Source organism: Coprinopsis cinerea (assembly GCF_000182895.1).
Source record: "Coprinopsis cinerea okayama7#130 chromosome 1 map unlocalized cont3.1, whole genome shotgun sequence".
NCBI lineage: Eukaryota > Fungi > Basidiomycota > Agaricomycetes > Agaricales > Psathyrellaceae > Coprinopsis > Coprinopsis cinerea.
In genome coordinates, this window is record NW_003307544.1 from 461,951 (window position 1) to 472,208 (window position 10,258).

The window sequence follows — 10,258 nt, forward strand, 5'->3', positions numbered from 1 at the left end:
CTTCCAGGAGTGACCGGGATGCGTCGAATAAACCGCGGAGAAAAGGACGCGAAAGTCCATGAGAGGTCCTAATTAACGCGATGCCAAGGTAGGCTGAGCCGAGAGAGCCTAGAGACCATGCGAACATCTTGACATTTGGGGCCATGAGGCGGGAAATTCGAAGGCGGGGGTCAGTGTGGTGGCGGGTCGTAGAGGATGGTGGTATGCGGCTGTTCCCTGTGGGGGCAAAGCTAAGGGGTCAGGCCAATGAGGACGCAGCGCATATTCTGGAAGGTTAAGGTGGCGCAGGTGTGCGACCGAGGGGCGTTGCGGCTTTGTCGCTTGAGAGGTTTGCGGAGATTTACGACACTGGGGGAGATGATGGCGGGGAGGACCAGAAAGAACCTCGAAGAAGAGAAGATATGCGTTGTGTGCGCATACAATACTGAGAGGAGTAGCACTGATGAGAGCCTGGTTGGAGTCTATTGTGAAGTCGGCGGATTCTGCGCAATCTTCCGAGAGAGGAAGAGGAGGACAGTGGAGCGAGGCCGAGCGAGCAAGTAGACCCCTCGCAAGTCATGTAGCTCAAAGGCGCGAGTGCTACACAGTTTCTATGAAGTCAGTCCATTGCCGAAGGGTCCTAATCATCGAGCTAGACTCCATATCACTAGGCTCGCAGCTGGGGAAATTGAGCAATGAGAAGCCAGAGTCGTCCAGGGAGTAAGGCATTCTGTGGCGTCCATCGCCTAATTTTGGAGCTGCTCTAGGCGGAGAGTAGAGTCTGATAGCCTGACAAGCTGATTGCAACTGTTATATGCGCCCAGTCGCAGAGACGGACGACAGACCGAGTCCTGGGAGGAGTCGAAAGCAGCACCGGTAGTATTTTTTCAAACGCTTTGCAGCCAAGAAGGCCCCAACTCCCGACTATGGAAGAAAAACGCGCCAGAGCCTCGAACCAAGTGAGCGTGCACCGGTGTACCCATCCACGCGCAAAGCCCGGACGTTCAGAAACCTGGATGATCACGACCACAACACTGTCAAATAACGCGGCTGTTTGCGGGGCACGTGAACGCACCTCATGTGATCTATGACGGCCCGGATAGGGGCGAGGTCCCGACCAGCGTCACCGTCGGCGGTAGAGTCTAGACGCTGCTCACCGTCAACCACAACGACCAGACAGGTTCAAGTTATACAACACGGACGACGTCTTGACTAGTGGGCTGAAGACACGACTGAAGAGCTAGGATTTGACAAATAGGAAGCTTAAACAAGGTGAGAAATAATCCAATAGCAACCTCAGCCTAAATGCTCAAGAAACCTTATGTTCTGTTCGGATTTATAGGGATATGGTGCTGCTACGGTTTGCACCGTCGCCGACGGGCCCTCTGCACCTCGGAGGCCTGAGAATGGCATTATACAACCACCTGTTCTCCAGGAAGAATGGTGGTAAATGGTTATTGAGGATAGAAGATACAGACGCGGTATGTGTCCTCGTCTGAAGAAGTTTCTGACTGATTTTGCTTATTCAACGCGGCTCGTGCTCGACATGGAATACTCGACGGCAGACTCGATTTGTTCCTGGTTCTGTGGAGGGAATTCGCAAGGCGCTGGACTGGGCTGGGTTGGAGTATGACTATGGACCTGGGAAAGGTGGGCCACATGGACCTTACTTCCAGGTAAGCCGATTAAATTGGACAGTTTGAAATCAGTCCTGAACGCTGATACTTATGGCGCGTAGTCAGAACGATTGGACCTGTACCGAGATTATTCGAAGAAATTGCTCGAGGTATGTATCATCGTGCCATGGAGACCGGTTTTGTGACTGACTTGAGACAGTCAGGTCACGCCTACAGGTGCTTCTGCTCAATGGATAGGCTGGCGGAAGTCCGCGAACGGCTAGCTAGGACAGGGTCAAACGCGACATACGATAGGACGTGTCTTCACTTGACTGAGGAAGAGGTCGCTAGGAGGGTTAAAGCTGGGGAGAAATCTATCGTCAGGTTGAATGTACGTCCTTTACATCCCTTTTCAATTGAACGCGTTCCTTACAGACTTGCCAGGGCTCGAATCTCCCCGTCCGCCCACCAGGCACAGACCTAATCTTCGGCAACCTCAAAGATGCACACGCTTCGCTCGCTACGGACCCTATCCTGCTCAAATCTGACCAGTTCCCCACATACCATCTCGCCTCGGTAGTGGACGACCATGAAATGGGTATCACGCACGTTCTGAGGGGGGAGGAATGGTTGCCTTCTCTACCCCTCCACCTGGATTTGTACGCGGCCTTGAAGATCCCGACGCCCAAGTTTGCGCATTTGCCAATCTTGTTGAACCCGGATGGCTCGAAGATGTCGAAGAGGAATGGGGATGTGCAGGTGGAGGATTACATTGTAAGTTTGTTTAATCTGGGTGTTTTTAATGAACGGCAGTTGATTGACGGTGGGTTAGCGAAGGGGATGGGAACCTGGTGCTGTGTTGAATTGGCTGGCGCTGGCCGGTTGGGGAGCTAGGCATGATCATTCTGCTTCTGAAGAGTCGTCGAGTTCGGGTTCGAGTACGACGAGCTCTGAAGCGCCTGACAGTACGGCGATTTATAGTCTCCCTGAACTGATCAATGAGGTTGGTGGTTTTTCCCATTCTCTTTCATTCAAGCTTCGCTCACGTATTCTCAGTTCGATATCCATTCGGTCACGCATCGCAATTCCTCGTTGGATCCTATGAAACTGGAGTACATCAACAAACACCATCTGCTTCGACAGAGGTCTACTCCGGAAGGTTTTGATGCACTCGCTGAGAGAGCGTACGAGCAGTTGAAAGAGTCGTTCCCAGACAGGCAAGTCTCATCTCTTCCTCGAGATTTGCCATTCTAACACGGTGCTGTGTATAGCCCCTACACGAACAAGGAGATGATCAAGCGCGCAGTTGTGCTCTTGGAAGGCCGCCTGACGAACCTTAAAGAACTGCCGATCCACGTCTTTTATCTCTTCGAGGAACCAAACCTCGAATCGGAGGAGGCGAAGGAGATGGTTAGCGCGTTCGATGCTGCTGAGCGAGGTTCGTTTTCTCCACTATATAGCTTCCCGCCAAACCTGATTATATGCCCCGCGAATAGATCAGGTTTTGACTGCGGTATCGGAGGCGCTGGCTGGGCTCCCTGAACCTTGGGAAGAACACGAGTTCTTGCAACTGCTTCATTCGACGCGGAAGGAAATCAATAAGCCGAATAAGATGTTCATGAAGACTGTGAGGCATGCGTTGACTGGATACAAAGTAAACATTTCGTGCTTTATGTCGTGTTTGCGGTCCGTACTGACGGGACATTTCAGGATGGACCGGCGCTCCAGGATATCATCAAGACTCTGGGACGGGAGAGGACTTTGAATCGGTTGAGGTTCAGATCTCAGTAGTCGTAAATTCAGTCACCATGTAGTCTTTAGTATTGAATTTTGGACTTGAGTTACCAATCTCGAAAACCGGCTATGGGCGGGATCGAAAGTCAGGACTCCGCGCCACCGACGGAGGCAGTCTTGTCTCTGTACCACCACCATCATTACCGCCGTCGTGGTCGACGACGACGACGACCACCGCCATTAAATAACGATCTGTATAACGACATTCACGACCGTCGAGAACGACGACGACGACGATGGCGCACCGACTGAGCCAGGATCCACGAGGCGATCCTCTCTCCGACCTGCGGTTCTCGCTGGAGATCATGCCAGGCTCCAGGAAATACGTCTTCACGCCGGCCGCTAGGGCAGAGATTTTGACGAAACTGTACGCATCGCTTATGGGCAGCGGCGGCAACCAAAAGTACTTTCTGCCCAAAGGCGTGAACAACGTTCCCCAACACCAGTTGCTGAGCGAGTACCAGGCGTCTGTGGGGTTCTCTGGGGCTGGCAAGGACGACGACCAGATCGTACCCGGACGCCCGTGCGGTCACATTTTCAAGAAAGGAGAGAGCTGCTATCGATGCAAGTAAGCTCATCGTCGTCGTCGTTTCGCTGGGTTTGACTGACAATCGTGCAGAGATTGTGCATTGGACGACAGCTGCGTGCTGTGTGCTCGATGTTTCCATGCGGCGGACCATACAGACCACAGCGTGAGCTTCTTCATCGCCCAGCAGCCTGGCGGGTGCTGCGATTGCGGCGACGAGGAGGCTTGGAGGAGGAACCCGAATTGCAAGCTGCACCCATATACGACTTCGACGGCGCCGTTGACGATCCCCGCTGGGCCCCTTTCGAATGATTTACCACCGGTTTCGCCGTTGCTGCAGAATCTACCGCAGGCATTGAAGGACTCGATGCACAGGACGATCGGATACGCCCTCGATTTTCTCCTCGACACGCTCGATTTCTCGCCGGATGAGATCACGGTGCCGCTGAACGAGGCTGATCTCAGGCTCCAGCCGTCAGCAGACCCGATGATGAAGGATGTCTATTGCGTCGTACTGTGGAACGGGGATAAGCACACTTTCGACGAGGTCAAGACTGTGATTTTGGACTTGACGGGCAAGGGGCATAGTCCGGAAAGGGTGAAGGAGGTTGAGGGGATGGTGAAGACGCTGGAGAGCGACGGGAGAGTCGTGGTGGATATGAACGTTGTCAACACCTCCCAACCCCTTTCCGCCGGACCGCACGGTGGGCAACCACAACAAGCCAAGCTGCTCGACATGGCGCACTCGATGGCGCAAATCGATTTGGGCGTGACGATCCGGAGGGCGTACGACACCTTTTGCGAGCAGGTGGGAGCGGTTATCATTGAGTGGCTGTTGGACCTTACGAGAGCGCGACTAGGCCCGGATACGATGGCGCTGAAGGAGGTGCTAGCAAAGGAGCTGATGATGCCCAGACGACGGGACGCGTTTACCCTTGGGATGGCGGGGTTGTCCAAGGCGCCGGGCGGGATGGCTTTGCCTACGTCCGCGGTGAACCTCACGGAGATCCCGAATGCGACGAGGATCGATTATATGTTCGTCTACCACAGTCGGCTTTGGAAGAAGCTTCGGTTGAGTCTGAAGGAGGTTTATGCTTCGTTGCTCTCGTTGAGCAAGACGCACAAGTTCTCAATAGGTGCGCTGGTTTTCCTCTGCTATTCAGGGGGCTATTTCTCACGTTTATACCCTTAGCTGGCCATTTCGCCAACACGTACCATCGTATCACGGATACCTATCTGCTCACAGATCGCGAGGCGGAGACGTCTATCAAATACTTTGCGCTACAACTCTTCACCGTTCCCTCCATCTCCGCCCACCTTGTCAAGAACCACAAGATCATCACCAACCTCCTGAACCTACTTGCATGTTTCTTCACCAACCAGATAAACCGACCCGGGAAACGCGTCGTCGTCCCCATCGGTGGTCAATCGCAACAGAACGCATTGACCAATATGCCGTACTTCCCTGTCACAGGGGGCGGTGTGCTCTTTGGCGCTCCCCCGCCCACTGCAACGGCCGGTGGTTCGACGAGTGCCCCGCCAACGCTTCCCTTCCCTCTTACTGGTCATCCACCAGGACATCCTGGATTCCATCAACAACCTGCGGCGCATCAAGCTCTGCAGCATATGCCTCACCAGCCTGTCATGGATGTCGATTCGTTCCCGTTCAAATCGAAGAGGTTTATGCCTATCTTTAGTGACCTCCGGTATCTCATGCATACTGCGCCTGTTCAGGCGTTGCTCACGGAACCCTCGAATATCATTGTCACGAATGGACAACGTGTGTACTCTATATCCCTATCAGCCTCTAAAACACGACTGACCATCCGCTTTAGCTCAAATCACCGGCCATCTTGCCTACCTCGTTCCCTTCACTCAGACCTGTCAGCTCTTCATGTGTGCACAATCCAACCGACGCGCAGTCAACGTCCACGTTGAATATGAATCCGATGCCTGGATCAGCGTGTTCAACGTCACTCTGAGCCTTAGCAGGGTGATTAAAGTGGTTGGTGGTGCCTATGCCAATACCAGCAACACGGTACAGCTGGTGGTGGAAGGAGACCCGAAGCCTTTGGTAGCACCTAGAGGCCCGAGGGAGGTGGTTGAGGCGTTGGAGGTGGTGATTACCTGTTTGATTGGGGTGTGTAGAAGTAATGGAGGGGATGTTCCGGTTGCGAAGGATCCGCCTTTGCTTTTGGCTGCGTTGCATCGGGGTCATCAACCAGGTACTGAGGAATCCCTTTCACCTCGTGGTCCCACGGCTGACACGGCTTCAGGGTACAACCAAAACTATTACTTCAATCCCGCGTTTCTGGCGATGGACAAGAGCAAGTTTGGCACGATCAAGTACCACAATGTGGTCTTTGGTGCCGGATTCAAGGATGAAGAGACGCGAGCGAGGACCAAGACGTACGAGGTTGTCCGGTTCGACGTTGCGGAGGGATGGGTCAGCTTCCACCATTCGTTGCATTGGTTGCTTGCGGAACTGTTCAAATCGACGCATTTGCTTTCGGAGGAGAAGTTGAGAGAAGAGTTTGGGGGTACGGAGTTTGATGAGTATAGGAGTGTTCGGGATGTTGTGTTGAGGTGTGCGGGAGGGGAGAAGGCGGTTTTGGCCATTATTGATTTCCCTTTGCGAGGTCCGTTGGCTCAGTGTCTCTTCGGCAGCACATTCTAACTGGTGTGTTGTAGTTCTGGCTATGGTTGCACAAATCCGTGTTGGTCTATGGGTCAGGAACGGCTTCGCCATCCGCGGCCAGCTCATGCATTACCGGGACTATATGCTTCGAGAACTCTGCTTCGACCAAGATCTGTTCATGCTCCAATCGGCCTTGATACTCCTTGACCCTGACATCGTACTTGTGACCATCCTTGACCGGTTTAACCTCATGGCCTACTTCAACGGTGTGGCGATGGATGAAAGCGACGAGGAAGATGGGGAGGAGGATATCAGCGGAGCTATGGACGAGGACGGCAAGGAAGGGAAACCCGGCAAGACCAGCCCGTACAACACCAACTACGAGGACATCTCCCATTTGTGCGGGATGGTGGAAGAGCTTCTATTCGTGCTGATCACCATGGTCAGCGAGAACGCTGCTGCCTCGCGGATGCCTGTCCCTTCTGCTGTGCGAAGGGAGATCGTCCATGCGCTGGCTATGGGCCCTTGTGGGTTCTCCGAGTTGACGAAGAGGGTGGCGGAGAGGTTTGGGGATAATATCGCCTTTGAGAGGATTTTGAGGGAGGTGGCGATGTTCAAGCCTCCGGAGGGTGCTACGGATGTGGGTGTCTATGAGTTGAAGGAGGACGTGTTGTTTGAGGAGGTTAATCCCTTCTTCTTCCATTACACCCGGAATAGGAGGGAGGAGGTGGAGAATATGTTGAGGGCCAAGACGAAGAAGCGGTTTGCGAAGGAGGGGAAGGGGGATCAGGAATGGGTGTATGTCCCGAAGAAGTTTGGGGTGACGGAGGGCCCGTATAAGGATATACCGAGGGTGTTTGAGAGCGAGGTCTTTTTGCAGATCTTGTTCTATACGGTTTACAATGTCCTCGTTCTGACGGAGTCGTCGGGTGGGCAGGCGGCGCCTGCTGCTGCCCCCGCCGGTTCTGGTCAGAGCAATGGAGGTACGGGTGGCACAGGTGGTGCGAGTGGGAATGGAGGTGCTGCACCTCCTTCAGCATCGGGTACCCCACCATCGGCGGAAGCTATCCTCGATCAAGTCCTGCATCTCATCATGCTCGGTCTCGTCGAACGCGAAGAAACATTATCGAAACTCGCTGCCTCCAAGACGTTTGAAGAAGACAGGACTCTGGTGGACGTCGTTTGTGCATTGGAATACCACGATCAGTACAAGAATTATCGTGCTCGTGTGCAATGGATCCTCGACAGGATGGCTAAACATGCTCCGGACGCTGTCAAGGAGAGACGCAAGGCCTACGATTCGTTGAAGCCTGCTGTGGACCCCGAGGAGGCGAGGAAGAAAGCGGCCAAAGCGAGGCAGGAGGCGATTATGCAGCAGATGAAGGCCCAGCAGAACCAGTTTGCGATCAATTTCGACGATTTGGACGATGAAGATGACGAGGGGAGTGCGATGTCGGTGGATGAGGAGAATGGGGAGGAAGTGGAAACGGAGATCAGCTTTGGGACGTGTATCGTTTGTCAGGAGGATCTCAGTACTGGTGGGAAGAGCTTTGGTGCACTGGGTCTTGTGCAGCCTAGTCGGTTCATCAGGCGACATCCGGATAGTTCACATCATACGTACCTGAACGAGGTCCTTGGTATGGTCACCAACCTCGATCGGGCGGCTGCTCCTCCGACGCATCATACGTTCCCTCCGCCAAACGCCGATGTTCTGGACGCCAAATCGACGAACACGACGCAGAATTTTGAAGGTTTCCCTGCGAGTTATACGCGCTTTGGTCTCGTCACGTCAGTTTGTTCGCATATGATGCATCTGGAGTGCTTCCAGGTGTATAGTGTTTCGATTCGACAACGGCATCGTGCGCAGGCGACAAGAAATCATCCGGAGAGCATACCGAGGAAGGAATACATCTGCCCGCTGTGCAAGAGTTTGGGCAATGTCATTCTTCCCGTCGTAAATCCCTCTCGGGTCAAGATGAACACGACTCCCTTCGCCGATTGGATCCGCGCTGCTGGGATCAATATCCTCAAGTCTAAACCAGATCCTCACCTCGACTCGTTGCAGATTCGGAATGGGACAGGGGAGTTTGTGTTCTGGGCGGCTCAGGATCCTGGGTATTCGAGTGCGGTGAGGGGGAATAATGGGGAGGGGAAGCCTGAGGTGTTGGAAGCTGCGAAGATGGTCGATACGGTGATGGTGGTTTCCAAGTCGTTCTCGCAGCAGACGAGGCATCTTCGGGATCGACCTGAACCTGATCCCGGAGAGCGTGGAGCGGGCCTTTACCTTCCGGAGGAATTGCTGGGGTATACGATCGCGCAGATCGAGAGTGCGCAGAGGGGAGTCGAGGTACCGGGTGGCGGGCTGATTGCGGATAACCTCTCGGAATCGCAGACGCGGATGATTAGGGGGATTGTTTCCATATTGGGTCGGTTGGTGGCGTTGCAGTTTAAGGGGAGGCCAGATGAAGGGCGTGATGCCGTGCGTCAGGCGATTGTCAAGAGGCTACTGCCAGAATGGAGTCGGACGTCCCTGACTTCGTACCATATCCCTTTACTCCTACGCGATCCGTTCACCATCCTGGCCGAAGCAGCAGCCGTTGCACCCGACATCCTCAAACACGTCCTCATCCTCACCTACTACGCCTGCCTGGCACGGTCTGTCGTGGGCCTTGTCTACATCCTCAACAAGACCAGGAGCTATTCCATCACCCAGATACCAAGGCGGGCCCATGAAGAGATTTTCGGTGACGTTCGCATGTTCTTCATGTCTGTCGTCCGGCATTCCCCTGTCTTCGAGCATACAGCAACACTCGCGTTCGAAACGTTTGGCGAGGCGCGGATGGAGAAGCTTTTGTATTCTTTCACGCTACCCTTCCTTCGAAGAGCTGCCATCCTTTGTCGGTCGGTACTCCCTTCGGCATTCCCTACTCCCACTTTTGGATCAAACCAACCCTGCGAATACACCCGACTGCTGAAGATGTTGGGTATCCCGCCTTTATCGGAACTCCCCGCCCACGACACATTACAAAACGCGCTCTCGGGATGGTGTGCGCATTATGGGCATATGGTCACCCTTTCTCAGATGAACTGCGGTGTTCTCCTCGATTTCCCCGGTATCTACAAATTGGCGAGGTTACCGTTGGTTCTGGACACCATGTTCATGCTCCCGGAGAAGGTCTTGACTTGCAACCGCTGTAACACGGTTCCGAATGATGGTGCAATCTGCCTGCTCTGTGGGACGATCGTGTGTTTCCAGAGTGGATGTTGTGCTGATGTGGAATATAACGGGAGGGGAGAGTGTAATTCTCATACGCGAGAGTGAGTGTTCGTTGTCCGCAAACCTCTATTTTTGACTAAATGCCTATCCACTTCTAGGTGCGGTGGGATGATTGGTTTGTACTACCTCATTAAGCGGGGGACCCTGTTGTACCTCAATGCCGGGAATGGAACGTTCTACCCTTCACCTTATCTTGACGTCCATGGGGAGGCTGACCTTTCGATGCGGTATGTCGTTTCACTTCTCCGAAATGCATGCTCGTTTTTCTGACACTGATCCCTGCTACTTTCAGACGCGGGCGGAGGCAGTATCTCCACTACCCGAGGTATGAGGAGGTACGGAAAGTATGGCTGAACCATGGTATTCCTACGATTGTAGCGAGGAAGTTGGAGAGTACGTTGGATTCGGGTGGATGGGAGACGCTGTAG

The 10,258-nt window shown here is 53.8% G+C and overlaps 2 protein-coding genes across 2 annotated transcripts; both read left to right on the top strand.

The window, feature by feature from the left end:
* Positions 1–1,184: 1,184 nt before the first annotated feature.
* Positions 1,185–3,386, top strand: CC1G_02878 (glutamyl-tRNA synthetase; the record flags this gene model as incomplete). The annotated part of the gene is made up of 11 exons (XM_001828245.2): positions 1,185–1,251; positions 1,322–1,460; positions 1,545–1,655; positions 1,718–1,765; positions 1,816–1,986; positions 2,040–2,369; positions 2,428–2,598; positions 2,652–2,779; positions 2,867–3,033; positions 3,092–3,249; positions 3,306–3,386. Exons 2-11 carry the CDS (start codon positions 1,386–1,388, stop codon positions 3,384–3,386), a joined length of 1,440 nt encoding a protein of 479 aa, XP_001828297.2. The 5' UTR covers positions 1,185–1,251; positions 1,322–1,385.
* A 239-nt stretch (positions 3,387–3,625) lies between these two features.
* On the top strand, positions 3,626–10,258 carry CC1G_02879 (hypothetical protein; the record flags this gene model as incomplete). Its single annotated transcript, XM_001828246.2, has 8 exons — positions 3,626–3,957; positions 4,009–5,051; positions 5,108–5,695; positions 5,751–6,140; positions 6,192–6,554; positions 6,607–9,871; positions 9,929–10,057; positions 10,123–10,258. The coding sequence occupies 8 exons, from the start codon at positions 3,626–3,628 to the stop codon at positions 10,256–10,258; spliced, it is 6,246 nt and encodes a 2,081-aa protein (XP_001828298.2).